Here is a 22,832-nt window from a genome sequence, read left to right as displayed (position 1 = left end):
CCACCTCTTGGCCTCTGCAGGCAGCATCGATATCAGGTGGCATGAGAATTTAAGGAACTAGGAAGCTAAGCATCCAGGCAACAGGATACAGGCAAGACAGCCTGCCCTTAGGAGATGATGCGGGGGAAAGTGTCTCTGTTCAGAAGTCCCTTGAGGAATGTGGCCTGTAAAATGGCAAATTAATTAAAAACCAGTCTTAGAAAAAGGCAGGATGAATAGTTTAGTGCCCCGCCAAAACAACAGCAGTTAGAAATCAGAAGAAAATAAAGACTCATAAGTGGTAAGATAGTTCAGAAAGTAAAAGGGATTGCTTCCAAACCCAAGAACCATCTCCCGAACCTGCATGATGTAAGGAAAAAACAGATTCCCACAAGGTGTCCTCTGACTTCCACATTAATATCATAGGTGTGTGTGTGTGTGTGTGTGTGTGTGTGTGTGCGTGCGCGAATGTGCGTACGTGTGCACACACGAGCACATGTGCACACACATACACATGTGCACACACAAGGTGAAGATAAATTTAAAAATAAATGAGATACAACTCAGGCCTGTTTTGGAAATGAAGTTTGAAAATGAAGGCCAGTGTTCTGAAATTTCTGATTAGTGAGAACCTGTGCTTTTGGAAACGAGTCTGTCAGAATACTAAGGGAGGAGAAAGGTGCACAGGCCTAAAATCACAGCACTGAAGGCTGAGGTAGGAGGGCTGAATTACACACTGAGACCTTGTCTGAAAGAAAAAATAACAAATAAATGAACAATATACTTTAAAATATTTTTATAGCATGCTATTAGATGGCACCTCTAGCCAGCCATCCAGGTCAGGTAGATTTATATTTCCTCTATCATTGGTGTGCACAAGGCACACTTCTTATAGACATGGCCTTACTTCTAGATGTTCAATGATGTCACCTGTAAATACTTTGAGGCACAAGTAGGCAAACAATGATTTACATTTTGTTCTAGAATCTTACCAACTAGTGGTGGAATCTGCTTTTCATAAAAACCTTTAAAGATTTTTAAAAATTCAAATATAAAAAACTTCAGTTAGAGTACAGTTGATTCAGACAGCTGCTAAACAGATTGCAAATAGAAATGCCTCCTTCCCCTCCCTTCCCTCTCTTCCCCTTTTCTCTCCTCCCTTCCCCTTTCCTTTTCTTTTCTTTCCTCCTCTCCCCTCCCCTTCCCTGTCTTTCCCTTCCTTGCCCTTCCCTTCCCTGCTCTGCCCTTCTATTCCCTCTTCCGTCTCTAGGTGTTCCAGTCCTGAAGTTGGCTTGAATGAGCAATAAGTATCCCCTTTAGGAGCCCCCTCAGCCTAGTAAGACCCCACAGGCTGAAGAATAAGATGTGCTGTCTCTTGATTATGCCCTTTGCTTGAGGAGCATCATCCAGAAAATGCTGTCTGGTTTCCTCCAAAAGCCAGCAATGTTTATTCTAGCTTCAGTCTGAAACACATTCCTAATTCTTGGACAGTTAGTGATTCCAACATGTAATATTTATCGGGGTATGTGACCAGCAGAACTCTGGAGTCCCCCAGGCCCCAGCTCAGTGCCTGGCTTTTGTAGCACATGCTCAGGATACAAATGAGAGAGTGAACAAATGAACAAGTCCTCTTATCCATCTCCATCTACCAAATGTCCATGGAGCATCTCTGTTGAAAGTCCTCTCTCCCGTATCCTGGTGCAGCCACTGAGCGATGCTGATGTAGTGACCACTCCCGCTGCCCTTCACTCTTACGACATCGAATTCTTGAACAGGAACTGAAGCACGGGGGTGAGAGCTGGTGCTCAAGTATGTAGGCAGGCATTCCTGTACTCAATATGATTCGACAAGTGCCAGAATAATTGCAACCCCTCCCCCTCCAAAAGTGTCTTTGGTTGGTTTCTGAAATCCTACAGCAATCCTTTGAAGGAGAAGAGAATTCTTCCCTTGCTTCTGTTCCAGTTAAGTGTTTGGTAGCACCAAGCTTTATAATTAATGTGTGTGTGTGTGTGTGTGTGTGTGTGTCTGTGCACACGCGCACACGCGCACATGTGTGTTATGTTTTTAGGTGATTAAAGTTATTAGGAGCTTTAAACACACAGACACATACAGACATACAGACACACACACACAGTGGTATGGTATTGTGCCCAAGGATAAGACAAGAAGACCTTGATTGAGTTCAAGATCACCTTGAGTTAAAGAGAGAGTTCCAGGCTGGCCTTGGGTGTATAACAAGACTTCACCTAAAACAAAAAATCCACCGATTTCACTAAAGGGAAGGTAGATACAGCGTGGCGATCTTAGACTCACACCTGAAGGTGAGCTGAGGAGCCACACCAAGGAAACATGACACACTGCTCCTGTTAACTTACTCTCACCCTAGGGGCCAGCATTATCTGCTCCTTTCATCTTTCTGCATCAAGGGGGCATTTATAAGATCCATGTGAAAGGCGAATGGGCAAAGTCTTAAGCAGGAGAGGGACAAAATCTGAGGGAAAGAGAAAAACCGTTCCAAAATGGAGCCAACCCACACTTCTGTAGATGGTTGTGGAGTAGCCTAAAAATTCAGAAGTCCTCATTCAGCCTCGCATTGGTTCTATGAAACTGCCAAGGGCTCTTTCTAAACCTGGGTAGGCCTAGGAATGCCCAGTAATGAGGAAGAAGGGTGGGGAGTGGGTGGCTTACCCGACTCCTCCTTGTGCATACAAGTTTTTGATTGATTGCAGCTCTCTCTCCTTTCAGCCATTAATGGGATGATCTACAATCTGCCTGGCCTGATAATGTACGAGCAAGAGTGGGTGAGGCTCCACCTGCTGAACATGGGCGACTCCCAAGACATTCACGTGGTTCACTTTCATGGCCAGATCCTGCTGGATAATAGCACCAAACAGCACCAGTTAGGGGTCTGGCCCCTTCTACCCGGTAAAGATCTGGGCAATGGAAGAGGTCCCTGCTGAGAAATAGCAGGACAGGGCGCCTGTAACTTCCTCTCTTGGTCTCCTTGTACATCTACTGTTTAAGGGAAGAGTCTGCTCTAGGTGCCAAGGCAAAGCTTTGTCTCTATACATCCAGCACAAATAGAGCTTGTTAGACGAGGAGAGGGCAGAGCCATCAGAAGCAGGGCACTGCAGGTTAGACGAGGAGAGGACAGAGCTATCGGAAGCAGGAAGCAGCAGGCTATACCAGAGGACTGAACCATCAGATGCCAGGAGCTGCAGGTTAGACCAGGAGAGGACAGGTGTGGATATCCAGATCTCCTGAGCTGTGTGTAGGCACCACATAAGACAGACTTGTGACCTTTGGATCTCCACAGATTCTGTGTCTCACGCAGTTTCTCTTGGGCGTCTGTGTGTCATGAGAATCAGATCTCAGTACATTATAAATAAGCCACCAAGGCACAAAAAAGAAACTATTGCTATTGGGAGGTTGATTAGTAACTCAAACTGTGCTCTTCAGGGTTCTTGAACTCCACTTCTGAAACCTTCAGCCTAACCTTCCTGAGTAAGCGATTCTGGGAATCGTAATCTTGAACAAATTTGTGACTCTGGAGAGCAAGATCCTTTGCATGATTGTAAAAGCTAACAGAGGCATTTGGAGTTGTTCATGTGAAAACACGATGATTAACGTAGATCTAAACAAACAGGAACCATAAGGGAAAATTTTTGGCATGTCTCTGAGTTGTTTGAAGAGAAATCTGTTAGTGGGCAGGGTTATGAGGGCGAGATGCCACTGAAGAACCCAGGACTCTGGTTAAGATGAATACCGACTGAGATTTTCACTCTCGGAGACTTTGGAAAGGTATAGACCGTGGAAGAGAAGACCGAGGATTCTGGGTCCCTTCTAGGCAGCTGCCCTCCCGTACATACTGTCTAAAGAACTAATGAAAGGCAATCCCTTCACAGGAGTCAGGTGTGAAAGCCATTGTGTGAATTGGTCTCATATACGAACACGGAAGTCCAGACGGGTCTATTTTACTAAATAGAGGGAGAAATGTCTTCTTGTTTGGTTCTGAATGCCACTCCCTTAGAGTTCTAAAAAAAAAAAAAAAAACAACTCTTTTGTTTAACTTTAGAGACAAGATGGACCAGGCCAAATTCACCCCATTTTTTCACCAAGTGTCAGCAAGCGAGTGGTTCATTGCATAAGATGCAGTATGGCCTGAGAAGTGAAGCTTAGCATCCCGCATACATTTCCAAACCAAAATAACAGATTTCAGAAGGAACATGAGAGATCTGATTCCCTGAGTTAGAGACAAATAGCCATCAACTGTTAATTTTTACTTACAATCTGGGACATGGTCATAAATTGTAGTAAATAAAATTCAAATATAGGATCAAGTGGAAGAGAGTGGACATTATGTGTCAACACAAATAAACAGAAGTTTTAGGCTTTCTTTCCAATTTTCTGAAACAATTTTTGTACATTTTTTTATTCATGTATGTATACTTTCAAGAGAATTTAAGACTGTAAGGACAGGATATTTTTATTCCTTACATATTGAAAAGGAAAACACAATCTATAGCTATAATGCCGAGTGATAAGTCATTCAAGCTCATTTTGAAACTTGAAACTGTGTATTCAGACTGTATATGGGTCAGTTCCTAACAGTGAGTTTAGATGGGTGAAAACTTTTTAAGGAGGGCTGGCAGGGTTTTTATGTCTGGGTGACTTACTTTTGGTAATTTCTCTTTTGTTGTTTAGCTGCTTGGTGGTTTGTTTGCTTTAAATAGTCTCGTGAAATGGTCCCAGGCAGTGACCGATGGCCTTGAACTCCTTACTCCCCCTGCCTTCTCTTTTTGAGCCCGATGGTTAGAGGCAAGCACTGGGACGCCCAGTGTACAGGGTTCTTGGTCAAGTTCAGAGCTTTAAGAATTCTAGGTGAGCCTTTTTTCCTGACTGAGTAGCTCCTCTACCCTTAGTTTTGGTAATTTGTGGATGTTGGTGTCGTAGCTTTCACCAAATCAATTTTTATCTGGTCTCAAGAGAGAAGAATCACTTTTAAATTCTCCTCTGCAGCTTCTTGTGACTTTAAGATTCTTAGAGAGCTCCACCACAACATTAATCTGATAATCACTAAGCTTAAAATTTTCTCTTTCACTCCCTATTTTAGGTTCATTTAAAACTCTTGAAATGAAGGCCTCAAAGCCTGGCTGGTGGTTGCTGGACACAGAGATTGGAGAAAACCAGATAGCGGGCATGCAAACACCCTTTCTCATCATAGACAAAGGTATTGCCCGTGTGGACATTTGCTGATGAGGTGCCTAATAATAGAATGCTTCCAGTTCCCAGTTATCTGATTCTTGCAAATATCTGATTCTCATCAGTCTGTTGTGACAATGATGAAATGGGCTGGTTTTTTTCCCCTGGCTATTAAGAACATAACAATTTATCTATAAAACCCTAACAAATAGGTCAAGTATTTCATGACTGGGGAAAACAATAGAAAGCTTACTTCCGCAGAAATTTTGACCAATGGGAAAATATACGTAAGAAAATCTTTAAGCTCCTAGAGTAGAGCCAAAAGAGAAACCAGGATTCTGCAGGAAGATGCAGATTATCCATCCATTCGCTATCAAGTCTTGTTAATCACCTGCTGACAACCAAGCACTGTGCTCTTATCCAGGTACCCACTAGCTGGTAGTTCCTCCCTTGTAATCCCCAGGCCAAGAACACAGGGCAGACTTAGGAATAATAGTGCTTAATGTCAAGACTTTGCCTTAAAAATTGAACCAGACAGAAATCAGCTTAAAAATATTTTTCAGACTCCAGGTATTTTCTCATGTGGCGTTCACAATTTTGATAAACACCACAGTCTTGCTGAGTGCTTATCACTTTCTAATCAGGCATATTAATGTCACTATCGTGAAAGATAAGAGAAAACAATCTCTAGCCATGGAGGTTTTACTTATTATATGTATTTTTTTCTAAAAAAAATTGATTTTTTTGTGCTTTGTTTTTCACAGAGTGTAAGATGCCAATGGGACTGAGCACGGGTGTCATATCTGATTCACAGATCAAGGCCTCAGGACATCTGAGTAAGTTGCAACACCATAACCTGTGGCTGGGGATGCCTACACTGTGCAGAATCCAGTTCATAGAGCCAGGCGTGACAACCTGACCATTGTCAGCTCCTCTCTCTAGGCTTGTGCCTGCCACAGCTTCAACGAAACACCTCCATCTGTAGCTCTCCTCTGCTAGAGAAAGAAATAGAGCAGAAGCTAAAATCAGATTCATACATTTAGCATTTCTATTCCCCAAAGGGCCTTCTCTAGGAAACACCAAGAACCCAGCATTGCTGATAACTCTACCTCAGCAGCCCACAGCTCTGCAGGGATTTGGCAGGAAGTAAATAGCTTAGTCTTACGACATTGTGATCATTTCCCAAACTCCATTTATCTTGCCTAGACTAGCTCTCACACGTAATCTCCAGCCAGATCCACTGTGTTTTATTGATCAGGAAAGGCGGTCCTGATACTTAAGCTAGCCATTCATCCAGTCAAGAAATGCCATGAACAAAACGTCTCTTAGATTTATTCATTCTGTCTCAAATCCCTTCCTGAGATCTAGAGGCCACCATGAAGAACATCATGAGATGCCACGGATTCCTCCCGAGTCTTCCTGTTCAGTAGATACATTCAGCAGTAGTCATATCAACATGGCTGAGAAAACACAAACACGACCTATGCGCAAGGAAGGGTGGAGGACGGCTTACAGCTGACTAAACATGGCCTAAAGCCAAGGGTTCATCACTCAGGACTGGCTTGGCAGCCTGTGCCGGTGCCACCAGCCTGTCTCCTAGCTACAGCACAGATCCTCCGAGGATCTGCTTCTCTGCTGGGCCAAACTTACTTGAGAAACTGGTAATTTTCTATTAAAATAAAAAAAAAAAGAAACAACACGTCAAGCTAGACATGGTAGTACATGGCTGAGGCAGAAATACGGTGAGCTTGAGTCTAGCCTAGGCTATATAACAAGACCTCCCCTCAAAAAACAAATAAATTCACAATACCTTTTTTTTTCTGTTTATGAATTTAGGTTATTGGGAGCCCAAACTAGCACGATTGAACAATGGTGGCTCATATAACGCTTGGAGTTTAGAGAAATCTGCTTTAGACTTTGCCTTTAAGTCTTGGCTCCAGGTATGTCTTACTAACCTGACGATATTGACCGCTATTGTGACAAAAATGGTGATGGGTCAGTAGGTTCTTACAGTGGCGTTAAAGGAAAAAGCAGTAAGGGGTGGCAGGTACCGTTCTCAGCTCTTCGCTTCCTCCTGTCAGCTCAGGGAGGTGTGTCTAGTGATTTTCAACCTAAGAAAGAAAAACTCAGACAAAGGTGACAACCACTTTCCCACAGTAGAGCTCTTCTAGGCAGCGCCTCAGCTGACACTCAAGTCCAGATGGGCTTTGCTCAACTTATGGACCCTACCCTGGCCTCACCGTTTTACTGAGCTCACTAAGACCTTGGGCATTGTCCAGTGCTAAAGAAAGACAATTACAGCGTGAGCTGTGGCAAGCTATGACTCACTAATGAGAATGTTGCTGTTTACTGACTGGTCTGTATTGCAGGTGGACATGCAGAAGGAAGTTGTAGTCACAGGGATACAAACCCAGGGTGCGAAACACTACCTAAAGTCCTGCTATATCACCGAATTCCACGTGGCGTACAGCTCCGACCAAACCAACTGGCAGATCTTCAGGGGGAACAGCACAAAGAACGTCATGGTTTGTGCACGTGTTTTCGGGCTAAATCTTAAGACTCACTCTGGGGCTTCCGTAGCCGTATCCTTTACGGGTACATCGGGACGACTGAAATGTGAATGGTTTTCTAAGGGTCCTGGGAAGTAAAAAATGGCAATATAAGTCTGTATTTACAATTAAAAGGGCACATGGAGCTACTAAAACTTCAAACCTCCACAAAACTTGAGAGGAAAAACTCATTTAAGCAAACATCCTACAAAATAGATTATCAGGTGGCATGAACAGTGCCAACCATTGAGCAACACAGAGCCTAGCTAGAAACTGCCCTCTAAGAGTTCTGATTTCACGGTCATATTTTACTTTGTTCGTTATCTAACATGCCTTAATTTACAGTGAGCATGATTACACAGAGATGCTCTGAAGCAGTGTGATTCTCAGGCTGCATTCAGGGACATGCCCGAGGACCGATGTCCTCCTAGCCAAGATTCCTAGATCAGCCCCTTGTCCCCAGTATCCTCCCAGATAAAAATATCCAAATGTAGAGACCCTGTAGGCCATCATTAGACCACTTTTAATCTGTTTCTGGTGGTATTTTATATAAACCATTAACCATAGGCTACTTTTCCTTTGCTATCTCAGCTATTTCTAATAGGGGCACATTTATAATGTAGTTTAGATTAGATCACTAAAAATCTTAAATTAATAGTGTTAAAAAATCAGTAGTGGGGGGCTGGAGAGATGGCTCAGAGGTTAAGAGCATTGCCTGCTCTTCTAAAGATCCTGAGTTCAATTCCCAGCAACCACATGGTGGCTCACAACCATCTGTAATGGGGTCTGGTGCCCCCTTCTGGCCTGCAGGCATACACACAGACAGAATATTATATACAAAGTAAATAAATAAATATTTTAAAAAAATCAGTAGTGGGAGAGAAGCAGTCGACATCATACCTTAAGGATATTCACGCCTGTATGTATGAGATACTTCGGTGTGCAGTTTGATTGTTTTCTGCTGTTTCTAACTTCAATACAGCAGTGGAAGACTGTGAGCATTCCCTTCAGTGCTTGGGATGAGATTTCTAAAATCATTTCTAATTCCTTCATTTGGCAGAAATCACCCACAAACCCACCTGAACCTGAAATCTCTCTGTGGGAAATGTAAAATTTTTAAATTCAATTTCTTTCTTTAGTAATTTGAAGGCTATTTGAGTTGTTTGTTTTATAGGGTGAGTTGTGATTCTTTCTGAGGCTCTTGAAACATGAGCTGGCCCCTCTTCTCTGTGTTGCGGGTCACATATGTAGAATCTGTAGTACCAGTTGTCCCCAGATGTCCTCCCAACATCTGTAGGGACTGTAGCAACATGGCCCACTTCATCTCTGATATCAAAATGTCTCTCTCTTCTTTTACTTTGGGGTCAGACCTGTTGTGGTTTTGTCAATTTGTTTTTAATCTTCTCCAAGCACCAGTTTCTTTATCAATTTCCTTCTATTGTTTGAGTTCAATCTTGCTGATGCATACTCTTGGCTTGTTTTAGCTGGGCTTTTTCTGGTGCTTCTTTGTCAGAGACAGGGAGGTGGGGCACAGACTGGTGACTGCCAGGTAGGGGTCAGAGTCCAAGTTCTCACTGGGTGCCTTAGGAGGAATTATTTCTCTTGACTGCTAGGTCGGTGCAGAGTTTTACACTGGCTTCTCTTGATGCTGCTGAGGGCTCCCTATGAGGATTTGCAGAGACAGCATCCCAGGCTCCTACTTTGCCCTTCTCTAATACCCTAGGATGATTCTAGTACCTCTTCAGTCCCGGAAACCTACAAGTCTAACCCTTCATTACAGCTGTTACTCCTATGCTTGGGTTAAGTCTAGGTTTGTTTGTTTTCCTGCAGTAGTTGGCTGGTATTCAACTGCTATCTAGTGAGACTGTTGCTGTCTTCATCTCTAAGCCCGGGACATGTGACATAAACAGAAAGCCTGGAGCCCCAGGACCGTGCTATTCTTTACATCCCCGAGAGGCTTAGCTGGTCTGTCCTGCTTCTTCATACCATCTTCTCATCTTCTTTGCCTTCTTTTAGGTGTAGTCCAGGGTTTCTGGCTCTACACAGCAGAGGGAATAGGAGAATGCATCGGCACCAGCTTCCTCGAAGTAGAAATATCCACCATCAATTTTCCAAACCAAATTGAATTGATTCAGTTCTGTTGAAAGAACCTTACAAAACTTGTTAGATGAATTTGTTAAAAACACAATATCTATAGGAATTGTTATTAATGCTTTTCTGTTTTCCTCTAGGATTTTGCTGGCAACTCAGATGCCTCTACAATAAAAGAGAATCGGTTTGACCCACCTATCGTGGCTAGATACATTAGGATACATCCCACAAAGTCCTATAATAGACCTGCCCTTCGGTTAGAGCTACAAGGCTGTGAACTGAATGGTAAGGGACAAGAAGTATGACCTCCTCATGGCCACTCCAAGACTCAAGATTTGAACAGTGTGGGAGACTAGAATTCTTAGATACTTTCAACCACTTCAGCTCCAGAATTTTATTTTATTTTATTTTATTTATTATTATTATTATTATTATTATTATTATTATTATTATTATTATTATTGCAAAACGCAAGCTCCAAATAGGGATATTCTCAGTATAATCTAAACAGAGACTGAGCCTGGTTCTGGTAGTCAGGAGGTAAGCAGCACCTCACTAGATGATGTCTAGATGATATGAGCACCATCATGGCATCATCAATGGTCTAGGTTGGAACTGTCACCATCATCCCATTTTCAGACAGAGCTACTTGACTCTAGGAGTCATGTCACTGGCATATTTTGAGGGTTCAGTGAGCGTTCTTTACTCTGAACCTGGTTTCCTATTTCTGAAACCACGAGTGTGCTCTGTATTCTGCTTTGGACCCGGGATAAGTCCTCAAGTCTTTTTAAGCTTCTGTTTTCTTCGGGGAATGAAATTTGGCTTGGGATCTAACAAAATCTGGGTCATAAGAAACAGTCATAATAAAGGTCTACGGACTGTTTTCTGATTTTGAAGCAAGGTCTTCCAGCATTTTTAACTTTCAGGCACATACACAAAATACTATCATTGTCCAGGCATTCTGGTAAAAGAAATTGGCCCAAAGCTTGGCTGACCCAGGCCTCAGCTGACTGCTAAAAAACTGAGTGTCATGCTCTTGTTAACTACATGATCTTCCCCTGACTCGGTGTTAAGAAAGTACCTGAATTTTGGAACCAGTTTCTTTCCAAAGTAGATAATGCTGACCTTGACATTTGTGAGAGATATGGATGTGGACATTTGTCAGTATCTAATTACTAGTAGTGTATAAAACTGCCCACACAAAATGCGAATTTTGTGTAGGCAGAATTACTCCATGAAACAGTTCTACAAGTCATGGGAGTTTTGTTTCCATAATTATAGTGTAAATGGTAGCTTTGCTCAGTCATGTACTCTCGCTAACCTAAAATGTGAAGTTCAGTTCTGTTCATTTATATTCATTTTCACTGGGCAGTGGTGGCTCACACCTTTAATCCCAACACTCAGAAGGCAGAGGCAGGTGAGTCTCTGTGAGTTCGAGGCCAGCCTGGTCTACAAAAGCTAGTTCCAAGATAGGCTCCAAAGCTACAGAGAAACCCTGTCTTGAAAAACTTAAAAAAAATCATTTTCTACATAATAAGCATTTTCTACATAATTTTTCTCCACTTTTTGGAAGTTACATAGTGGGCTCTACATATATAGATAAAAGTTTCTGTCCCACCTGGTCCCATAGCTGTTTAGTCCCAAAGAAACACACAGAGGCTTATATTAATTGTAAACTGCTTGGCCTATTGCTCAGGTTTATTACTAACTAGATCTTACAACTTAAATTAACTCATAATTCTTTTCTATATTTAACCACATGGTTTGGTACCTTTTCTCAGTAAGGCATTCTCATCTTGCTTCCTCTGCATCTGGGTTATGACTGTGTCTCTGCCTTTCCTCTTCCCAGAATTCTCCTAATCTGGTCGCCCCCATCTATACTTCCTGCCTGGCTACTGGCCATTCAGCGTTTTATTAAACCAATATGAATGACAAATCTTTACGATGTACAAGAACATTACCACACAGCACACAGGTTCCTCTTAGGATTTTTTTTTTCACATATAAAAAGCAAGCTGTAGATTCAAAATAAAAGTCTGTGTCTTTCAAATAAAAAACAAAGTAGCACTAAGAAAATAGTTAGCTAGCCTTACTCACTAGCTAGGTTTCCTAAATCAATAGTCCAGCTCTGCTGCCTAGAATGCTCAAATTATGCCTTGGCAAAATTCCAAAGAGTCTATGTGTTCAAAATTTTGAAAAGAAAAGCACGTACGTACGGTGACTCCCAAAGCTTCACTGCATCTTCTCATCAGCTTCTGTTACAAGAAACTTTTGTGTGTGTGTGTGTGTACAGCTATGCCTCACTCAACTTTAGAAATCAGTTCTTTGAAATGCATCTTCAGGTTATTTTGCTTACCATGCAAACACCAGAGATTGTGTTTACACAAACCGAGACCACGCAGTACAGTCACTCAGTGTGGTCTCTTGATACAATCAGGAATCACGGTGAGTGAGCATGGCACGGCACTGTTTCACAATAAGCTACTTTTACTTACGTAGAAGGAGCGTCTTCAAAACTAATGATTAGAAAGTAAAGTAAATACACAAGGCCGTTACATTTGTAGTTTACTATGGGATATTATGAATTCTGCATAATTCTATGCACTGCATATAAACCTACTTAGGTAGATTTATATGGGTACCATCACAAACACAGAGGTTATACATCGCTATGACTGCCAGGATGTCACAAGGCATCAGCTTCACAGTCTAATGGGACCCACGATTATTTGTGTGGTCTGCTATTAACTGGAACGTCATTATTATGGGGCACATAGATGTTTCAGAACTACCATCTACCTCAAAGCGAAGACTGACAATTCCATGTCGGTCTGAAGAAGGGAGTACCCATACTTAGGATACAGTGTTTGATAACAGCTAGCATTAAATTCAGTTTCCTGTTCTTTTGACTGTCTTGTGTTGGGCAAGCTGCTGTATCTTGCTGTCCTCTATACTCGTCTGTCAGATGGGTGTGAGTATGAGCGTTGAATAGTATATGTATTGCACTAGAGTGGTACTCGCACTTGAACTGAACAATTGTTCTTTGTTTTCATTGTTTTGCTGTGTCCCTGGGAGTGGCGTTTCTTGCCTCCTCTGTTGCAAATGCAATGCAGGGACTATTAGTGCTGTGTAATTAATCACATTACTTTCCACTTGGCAGGATGTTCCATGCCACTGGGCCTGGAAGATGGAAGGATAGAAAACAAGCAAATCACTGCATCTTCATTTAAAAAGTCCTGGTGGGGAGACTACTGGGAGCCCTCCCGTGCCCGCCTGAATGCCCAGGGCCGTGTGAATGCCTGGCAAGCCAAGGTGACAGCAACCATATAAATGGTGTTCTCTTGCCTGCCAGAAACAAACAATGGCCACTACCACAGGGGATGTAGTTGGGGGGTGGGGGGGAATGCGTGACTGGGGACCAGGAGTGTTAGTCTCTCAAGTCCCAGATCTGAGAGGCTAGGATGACTTGCAAAATCCACAGTTGCAGCTCTAACCATGGCTCAGAGGAAAGTCACACGCCTTCACTGTGGCTCTTGGCCTAGCTGTGATTTAAAACAGGAAGGAACAAAGAGATAGATAGTAAATAATTTAAGTTCACAGATAATTTGGGAATTTACTCTTTTCATTTCAAGTAAAATTTATCTATGTATTTATCCAGCAGCTGCTTGTCACACACTGTGTACCTTGTCTTGTTATAAACACCAGAGGGAAAAAGATTAAATGGGCTCCCACACTAGAACAGCAAGGGACATTAAAAAAAAAAAAAAAAGCAATGATTTTTGTAGATGATATGCAATACGTCAGCAGAAATTACATTTTTTAGATTGGTGTACAAAGTAATAGGTTTTATTGTGACAATGTCATCCATATGTGTCATTATACTTTGTTCTTAATCATTTCCCTTCACTATTGTCATCCCTTTATGCCTAGTCTATTCCTCTCTCTTTAGTCCCCATCCCCCATCACGATCCATAACAATAAACAAGAAATCACAGCGAAGTTCTCTCAAAGACAGTGGCTCCTAAGAGAGCAGATGGAAAAGCCTTGTGTGTCTCTAACATCCTGATCGTAACAAGCAGACAGGCTTAACGTCATTCTCATTCCAGTGCTTTGTTTTGTTTTGTTTCTTTAAATCATTTTCATAGGCAAATAACAACAAGCAGTGGCTGCAGGTCGATCTGCTCAAGATCAAGAAGATAACGGCCATCGTAACGCAGGGCTGCAAGTCTCTGTCCTCTGAAATGTACGTGAAGAGCTACAGCATCCAGTACAGTGACCAGGGCCTGGAATGGAAGCCCTACAGGCAGAAATCCTCCATGGTGGACAAGGTACGGATGCCACAGTGGCAAAGCAAAAGCTGTTGGAGAACTGCCTCCTGATGAGAGGAACAATGGCTTCTTGCCTTTGACAATGCTGATTACATAACGCTCCCCAGTCTTCTCAACCCCCGTTCTACAGGTGGCTGGTCTTAGCAGAGAGACCATTTACATCACTTTTCACACCTGTGAAATAAAATGGGGAGGACAAAATGCCAGAGGGTGCAGTGTGGCTTTTGTTCTCTCTGACTGAGAAAGACGGTGAACCTATCCAGAAAACCTTCTGCTAAAATAACAATAATAATAATAGTAATAATAATAATAATAATAATAATAATAATAATAATAATAATACCGTTGCTGCAGTTAGAGTTGCTGCTTATAGCGAATCAGATGTCCAAGACTACAAGCCTCTGTATGTCACATTGCTATTGAACAGAAAACATTTGGGGAAACCACTCTTCTGATGAAACTAACTGCTCTATTACATTCCTAAGTCCCTCTACCTTCTACCAGGTGGTTTAATGATGCTGTCCAAAGTAAAGCCAAGGAGATCTGCCTAGTGATCCAGGAATGGGAACTGGGCTAAAAGCAACCCAGAGAGGTTTAATTTAATTCTAATTAAGTGCTTAGCACTGAATAAATTGGTGCCCCTTTCTCAGCTTTAGACCCCTTACCTTGTTACCTTGTTACAGCAGGCTGCCCTCACATCAGGGTAAACCCGGCTACCTTAAAGAAATGATGACCTCTCGCTGCTGTATCTCAGGGAACTTTCTTTTTGGTGGGGGGAGGAGAACAGAAACGAACATGAACACTTGAGCAGGAGGAAGAACACACACCAAAAAGTGAAATGAAAATAAAAGCCTCAGGGTCACATTTATTTTAAATGTCAGTGACGGCAAGTTATTTGTTGGCATCCACGACACGACCCTGCCGAGGCACTCGCCGTGTGTTCACACATTTTCAAATGTGTGCCGCTGGTGTGATGCGAAGCTTGATGTTCCCGCTCTGCTGATGGGACAGTGAGTGCAAAGGAATGGAATGACTTCTGCAAACCCACATGGCGACACAGGAGCTGAAGGAGAGGTTTACAAACACTCATGTCAGGTTTACTTATTTATTTTCCTAGTCTGACACATCATTAAGAAATGATCCCAGAACTTGGGAGGCAGAGGCAGGCGAATCTCTGTGAGTTCAAGGCCAGTCTGGTCTATAGAGCTTGTTCCAGGACAGCCAGGACTACACAGAGAAATCTGTCTTGAAAAAACAAAAACAAATAAACAAACAAACAAACAAAGAACATCTTTAAGGGGACATCTCTTTGGCTTCTGATTTAGTAACTTACTAATAATAGCAAAAAGAAATTGATAATTGACTTTGGTATAGAAGGATTTTAAAAAATGAGAATGAAGCATTAATGACCATGATGTAAACGTTGACAATTTTTATCATGTTTTCCTTTCAGATTTTTGAAGGAAATAGTAATACCAAAGGACAAACGAAGAACTTTTTTAACCCGCCCATCATTTCCAGATTTATCCGCATCATTCCTAAATCCTGGAACCAAAGTATTGCACTTCGCCTGGAACTCTTTGGCTGTGACATTTACTAGAATTGAAGACCAAGAAAGGAAAGGAAAGAATAAAAACTGAAGGAACTTCTTAAGGCCTAAACCATTTAGAGCAAATATAAAATAGCCAATATATTATGACTATTTTGAATGTTAACAGATTTTCTGCTATTTTTTCTAATAGATAATAAAGTTTATATAAAAAGCTTTTACAATGTTAATTCATAGCTGCCATTAAGTGAGGTGGTGGCTATTATTTTCTTCACTAATTTAATATAGATGATAAAATGTTAAGTTTCAGCAAGAAAATGATTGCCTTTTACTCTGATTAAAGATGTTATATAATGTTATATAATGAAATGATAGGGTTCACTCTAGTTCTTTCAAATCCTCTAGACATTAATAAAAAGCATATTACTTTCAGAAACTGTTCGTAGACCTAGAAACCTTTTATTCCTATATTTCCCCTTTAAAAACAAGCTATAATTTGTAAAGAAGAGAGACTAAAACAGTTTAGTTTTTTGATAATAGAGAAAAAAAATCTGGCGGTAATGAAGTGAGAACTTAAAATGCCCTGCGTTGGGCTGGCCTAGTGGGCAACCAGAGGTGCTTGCCGCAGAAGCCTGATGACCTGAGTTCAAGTCCAAAAATCCACAGGGAAAGAAGCAACTGATTCTGAAAAAGCTGTCCTTGATTTCACCATGCAGCTGCGGCACACGTGTGTGCCCACGCCCACATTCAAACTCTAACAGTAAATAAAAGATTTTACAAGTCCATCTCTCTATGTCACCGTGAGTTTTCTGATTCCTCATGAGCAAAGAAGCAACTGAACATGTTTCTCACACTCCAGTTGGACTTGCAAATCCGCTTGGCCTTGTCTGGGGGAGGCTGCACCTCTTGATGTCCAAGGGTACCAGTCATCAGGCGTTAACCACAACTCAAATAACCTTGGGAGAGCTGGTCATATGTCTTGGCTTGATCGAAAATCTGGCACTGTGTAACATACTGTTTCAAAACTTGGGTTCACCTAAGGGAAAGCACTTACCTGTAAAGAGGAACACAGGGACAGTTGGCACAAGCTTAGCAGTTCCTGTTAGAGCTGCTCCAGGCCAAACTGGCAAGTGGGTTTGGAGTTCTGTCTGTGCCCTTCTTTCTCGCCTCCCTGCACTCGGCAGCTTCTGTTAGCATGCTTTTCTCTGAAACGGGAAATCTGATGGTGCTGTTCTGCTGGCCCATCCGTAGAGCCGCTCAACGTCTGTAAAGTCACATGGATGGATATTCCATACAGTCAGGATAGTCATTCAAACAGACAGTCAAAACGCTCTGGTTTTGTGAAATAAACCATCCCAAAGCTTAAGCAAGAATTACACAAAATATACTTGTGGTAATAGGTGAGATAGATGGCTAATTTTATGGAGTGTACATATAGTCAAGACATTATTATATACCACAAATACAATTTTTCTAGATTAAAAAATGAATGGCAAAAACAACACCAAATGTATTCTCTTTCATGGTGCTGTGGGCTTAGTTGAACAGATTCGTTGCTGGCTTCCTTCAGTGGGTGTCCCTCCTGTAGTTAAGTGAAACCACGGCCTCCACTGGGTTCCTAAGGGGATTTACATAAGTGCAGAATCTAAGACAGCAGGATGGGAGTGGGGGCGGGGGTGTCCTTTCTCTCTTTTGATGTGTCTCAGTTCCAATCCCCCTACTTGGCTTCTGTGTATGGTCTTCCGCTCAGGGTCCCCAGTGAGCAGCTGATCTTTTTATGTGATGGTTCAGGCATCTCTTGGCAAATGCTGAACTGCTTAGGAAGAAGAGACCCTCATTGTTTTTTAAAGTCCAGGCCCAGAGCAGAGGCCTAGCTCACTTATGCTGCATTCCATCCCATGAAGCAAGTGAGCCCAGTATCAGAGTAGGAGGAGCTCTACCGGGTGTGCGTACCAGAGGGCACTGCTCACGGAGGGTTCCTTTAGAAACCACCAGTTACCTATTTCTTCTTCTGGCGAGCCTTACAGATTTGTGTGAGAACTTCCAACGTCCATAGAAGTATTTATATTTCTGTGGTGATTTTCCTTTTGTGATTCCTGATTTCTGTTACTATTCTACCAAAATTTCTCCAAGATTTTCATTTTTGTTAACAACAGCTGAGAATCTAAAGTTTTAAAAAAACATCTGTTTTTCCAAGCCTGGCCTTGGGAATACGCTACTGATCGATCCATCAGCAAAAGGCCCTGTGTTCAGGGATCTGGACTGAGGTTACTGTCCAGCTGTCAGCCTCTTGACACATTTAATTTTAAGATAAAAAAAATCTAACATTTTTATTTTTTTAATAAGCCCCATAAATTATAAAGCTAATCCTAGGTATCTCTACTATAGAATTAGATGGTCTCAGCTCTCTCTCTCTCTCTCTCTCTCTCTCTCTCTCTCTCTCTCTCTCTCCAGGGTCTCACAATATAGTCCTGATTGGCTTGGAACTCTCTTGACCAGGCTGGCCTTGAACTCACAGAGATCCACCTGTACCTGCTGGGGTTAAAGGCTTGTGCCCCCACACCAGGCTAGAATTTCTCTTGATCTGAAATGTAATTGGGGTAATAAATATTATGCAGTACCATAAGTAGGGGAATAAAAGACAATGTAGTGAAACAGGTAGCCTAGTTATCTTGATGAGATAAATAAGACCCCAAAGGAAAAGTAATTGCTCAAAACTCTTACTTGTTAGTGTTAGAGCTAAACTCAGACAATCACAACGTAAAATGGAAGTTATAATGTGTATAAACCACACCTTAGACAGGAAGATATGAGTGTTAATTAATGATATGTAATTGATCCAGAAAAAAAATGTTTCAGTATCAATAAAATGTTAGAGCTATAAGTGACTTTGAAGTAAAATACAGTTCCACTTTTTGTCCCTCCCTTCGAAGTGGTTTAGCTGAAATTACAGCCTCAGTACCTGGTCTGTACTCCTCTGACACAATACAAGCACTGTTTGTTATCTTGTAACTGGTTGCTATGGAAAGAAGTGACTCACGGAGGAATCATAATTTGCAAAGAGAAACCAACAATTAAAATCCCAGGTGTTATTAGTCACTCCAATTGAAAGTTGGAGAAGATGGTTGAGTTTCTCACAAATATGAGAAGTCCTCAGTGAACGTAGGATCACTTCTTCAGAGGGATTTCAAGTACCAAAAAAATACCATGCTACTTTTGATAGCAAAATTGAACAAGTATCATCTTTTGCGATGAGGACCAGTAGAACAATTCAAGGGGAAATGTTTGCCCTGTGTGAAAAAAAAAATGATTGCTACATAGGACAATCACAGGGTATGGCTGGACGGTCGCAAGACTTTAAAGTGTTTATGTAAAGGCTTGATCTCCCGTCCCTGTTCAAAGCGCCTTCAAATTTATCTGCACTTTTCTATTTTTATAGTAAAGGAAAGTTTCTCTGTGTCTCAGGAATGGTATACAGCAAGTTTAGACTCTTGTTCATTATTTTATTGGCATGGAATTTGGTGACAGTCTCTGGTGTGCCTGTTTTCAACTCCTTGCCTTAAGTATTTGTTCTCCCATTGTTGGGGGCCTATCACCACTGCTCCCCAGCCTTCATTCATGTGCTTGCTTGTAACGGAGACTTGGGATGTCACTTTGGCTTGTCTAGTTTTCTATTTGAAGACCAAGTTGGCCTCAAACCCGCCTGCCTCGAGCGCTCATTGCTTTGAGCTGCTGCCCTGTTTTCTGCCTTCCTTCCCTCAGCAGTTGGCATTCAACTGTACAAATAGAATTCCGGGATTTCCACAGAGGTTAAACCTTAATTCCCGAGGCTAAACGAGTGAGTGACTGAATGTCATGCCTGAACTTCCTTGGTAGATTTCACTGACCAGATTATGTTTCTCTCCGGAACAGAAGCAGTTAATGTTTGTTTATATACCGAACGCTTAGGCTTTCTTATGAGATTCAGAAAAAAATCATTCACATAGAAAACTGGGAATTTTAAATGTACTTGTCTTAGTGCTCTTTTGCCGTGAAGTGATGTCATGATCAAGGCAACTCTTATAAAAAAAGAAGTATTTACTTGGGGCTTGCTGACATCAGGGTTTAGTCCATTATTGCCATATGGGAAGTATGGCAGCATGAAGGCTGGCATTGTGCTGGAGAAGCAGCTGAGAGCTCCACATTGGATAGGTAAGCAACAGGAAGAGAAAGACACTAAGCCTGACTTGAGCATTTGAAACCCTAGGGCCCACCCACATGATGCACTTATTCTAGTAAGGCCACACCCACTAATAGTACTGCTCTCTGGTGACCAACCATTCTATGAGCCTATGGGGACCATTCCTATTCAAACCACCACAGGAATTAAGTAAAAAGTTTCTTTCAAGAAAAATTAGAACTGGGCAGTGGAAAAATATGCCTTTAATCTCAGCACTCAGGAGGCTGAGGCAGCTGGCATCTCTGTGAGTTTGAGGCCAGCCTGATCTACAAAGCAAGTTCTAGCCAGGAACATTACACAGAGAAACCCTGTCTCCAAAAACAGAAAAAAGAAAAGAAAAGGAGAGAGGGAGGGGGAAGGAAAAATTGATTGTTAAGAGAGGAAATAAACCAGGTGGTAGAGGTTCATGCCCTTAATCCCAGCTCTTTGAAGGTCGAGGCAGGAAGATATCAGAGTTTGAGGTCAGTCTGGCCTACAGAGGAAGTTGCAGGACAGTCAGGGCTACAACAGATGACCCCATCTTTAAAAACCAGAGAGAGAGAGAGAAGTTTAACCAAAGATAAACTAGAAAAAATATTCAGCACAATAGACTATGTTATGCTTTTTTTTTTTTTTTTTTGCAATACACTGAATAGACTAGAACATTCTACACCATTGGTGGTGATAATATGGTCTGACATTTCTAAGATTAGAAAGAATGCTCCCTATCCTCCAGCTGCTAACATGCCACATTAGAAAAAAACTGGGAAGTCAACACTCTCAAGCCAAAACTCCACAGGATAGTTTGGGGATATAACTCAGTGAAGTCACGCCTAGCCAGTATATGTGAGTTCCTAGACTCAGTCCCCAGGACGATAATAACAGTGATTAGGGTGATGACAATAATCCCTAAAAACAACACATTTTATGAATGAATGGATGATTGTGCTTGTCTCTTATCTTGTCCCCAGAAGATTTAAGTTTATTGAACTGAGAAGAAGGCTGAATGGGTAAAATTTTCTAGCCATGAGATTGTGATGACCTGAGTTTGGGCCCCTAGCATCTGTGCAAAAGCCAGGTAACGTGTGCTGGGTAGGGAGAGTAGGGAGAGATGTCTAGTCACAGTGTGACTCCAGGTCCAATGAGAGACCCTGTCTCTGAAAATAAGGCAGAGAATGATAGAGGAACACACACACAGACACACACACACAGACACACACACACAGACACACACACACAGACACAGAGGTGAGTGTACCCCTGTACATGAACACATACACACAAGTGTGTGTGCTCCATACATATGCACACATAGGCGAGTGTACCCCCATACAAGTGCATACACACATAGACAAGTAAACCCCATACATGTACACACACAGGTGAGTGTACCCCCATATGTGTGTACACACACACACATAGACAAGTATACCCCCATACATGTATACACACACAGGTGAGTGTACCCCATACAATGTGTGCATACATACAGGTGAGTATACCCCTGTACTTGTGCACACACACACACACACACACACACACACACACAGAGAGACAAGTAAGTGTACCCCCGTACATGTGCACAGAGACACAGCTGAGTATAATAACCCCGTATATGTGCACACACACACCCATACACAACAGATTTAAGCTTGATTGGAAGAAAACATCAGCTACTGATAGACACCATCCATTAAAAGTAGGAGAGGAGGCTAGATTACAAGTCAGAACAAAAAGAAACTTAGAAAGGCTATTGTGAAAATATAATCCTGTTCTCAAGAGTTATGAGGCTTTTGATATTCAGTGGCCAAGTGCCCTGGGCAAATTACTTAACCGCTGCCTCTCTAAACCCCTGTATCCTCATGTGTGAAAGAATATAGCATTGTTTTAACCAACAACAAAGAAAATGTAATCTGTATGTTCTTAGTCTTAATGTAGACGAGCTTGGGATATAACAGAATTTTTTTTTTTTTCGAAACAGGGTTTCGCTGTAGTTTTAGAGCCTGTCCTGGAACTAGCTCTTGAAGACCAAGCTGGCCTCAAACTCACCAAGATCCGCCTGCCTCTGCCTTCCGAGTGCTGGGATTAGAGGTATGCACTACCACCGCCTGGTTTATAACAGAATTTTTTAATAGTCAAAGCAAAAATTAAAGCCTTATCATCAGTTATAGAATGCACTGCTCCCAAAAACTATTCAGAAGAAGCATGCCTTCCTGGAGATTGAAATTAAACATAATTTTCTCCCCAAAACTCACAAAACAAGGCCACCATCCAATGTGAACAGTGCCATCGAGGAAGCTGGACGATGTTTAGCTGCTTTCCCGTGCATCCCTCAGAACCTGGATCCTTTCGATGAGACACAGTCCAGCGAAAGCAAGGCTTCAGAGGTCAGTGTCATGTGCTCTGTGTGCGTGAGCCAGAGCGTGGGATCTCTAAAGGGAGCTCATGTTCATATGCACACTCCCACCATAGATATTTCTCCAGTCATGGACTTGATGGTCATTCAGCGGCATTCAGACACAACAACCACATTCCACAGGTGTGCTCTTTCATCTCATTCTGATATCAGCAAATGGCAAGGGAAGTCAGATGCTTTGGAAAAAATAACGGGAAATATGTAATTTTATAACATTGTTTTCATTAATCTAACTTCCTGTTACTTGATAAAAGATTGTCATTTTATTTTGTCAATGGAATAATCCTTCACACTCAAACCCCTTTCATCCTATCCACAACCTGTGGTAGGGACATTAATATTCAAGCATTATGTGTATGCATGCGTTCTGATGTTTCTCTATCGGACATAGACTAACCATCTCTGAGAATCAGCTTTTCTGAAAATGAATGTAACATACTGTTATAGAGTCTTTCAGCCTGCTTAAAGAAATGTTTATTGTAAATCAAGAAAAGATACCACGAAGGGTAGTTGTGGCTGA

The 22,832-nt window shown here is 41.9% G+C and overlaps 1 protein-coding gene and 1 long non-coding RNA gene across 2 annotated transcripts in view; one reads left to right on the top strand and one right to left on the bottom strand.

The window, feature by feature from the left end:
- F5 (coagulation factor V) overlaps window positions 1–16,483 on the top strand; it is a 79,200-nt gene extending 62,717 nt beyond the window's left edge. The window contains exons 17-25 of the mRNA XM_087906337.1: window positions 2,725–2,904; window positions 5,093–5,209; window positions 5,946–6,017; window positions 7,018–7,121; window positions 7,551–7,706; window positions 9,962–10,106; window positions 12,982–13,133; window positions 13,967–14,149; window positions 15,603–16,483. Coding sequence (XP_087762463.1) covers window positions 2,725–2,904; window positions 5,093–5,209; window positions 5,946–6,017; window positions 7,018–7,121; window positions 7,551–7,706; window positions 9,962–10,106; window positions 12,982–13,133; window positions 13,967–14,149; window positions 15,603–15,749 — 1,256 coding nt within the window. The 3' untranslated portion in view covers window positions 15,750–16,483. The remainder of the gene's footprint in view (window positions 1–2,724; window positions 2,905–5,092; window positions 5,210–5,945; window positions 6,018–7,017; window positions 7,122–7,550; window positions 7,707–9,961; window positions 10,107–12,981; window positions 13,134–13,966; window positions 14,150–15,602) is intronic.
- LOC146894922 (uncharacterized) lies at window positions 14,623–22,458 on the bottom strand. The gene is made up of 3 exons (XR_015001352.2): window positions 22,152–22,458; window positions 16,753–16,962; window positions 14,623–15,212 (listed from the first exon to the last, which is right to left on the bottom strand). It is a non-coding gene; the product is annotated as an uncharacterized LOC146894922 (long non-coding RNA).
- Window positions 22,459–22,832: the final 374 nt, after the last annotated feature.

This window comes from Myodes glareolus, chromosome 5 (genome assembly GCF_982192425.1).
Source record: "Myodes glareolus chromosome 5, mMyoGla1.1, whole genome shotgun sequence".
Taxonomy (NCBI): Eukaryota; Metazoa; Chordata; class Mammalia; order Rodentia; family Cricetidae; genus Myodes; species Myodes glareolus.
This window is presented reverse-complemented; position numbering and strand designations above follow the sequence as displayed.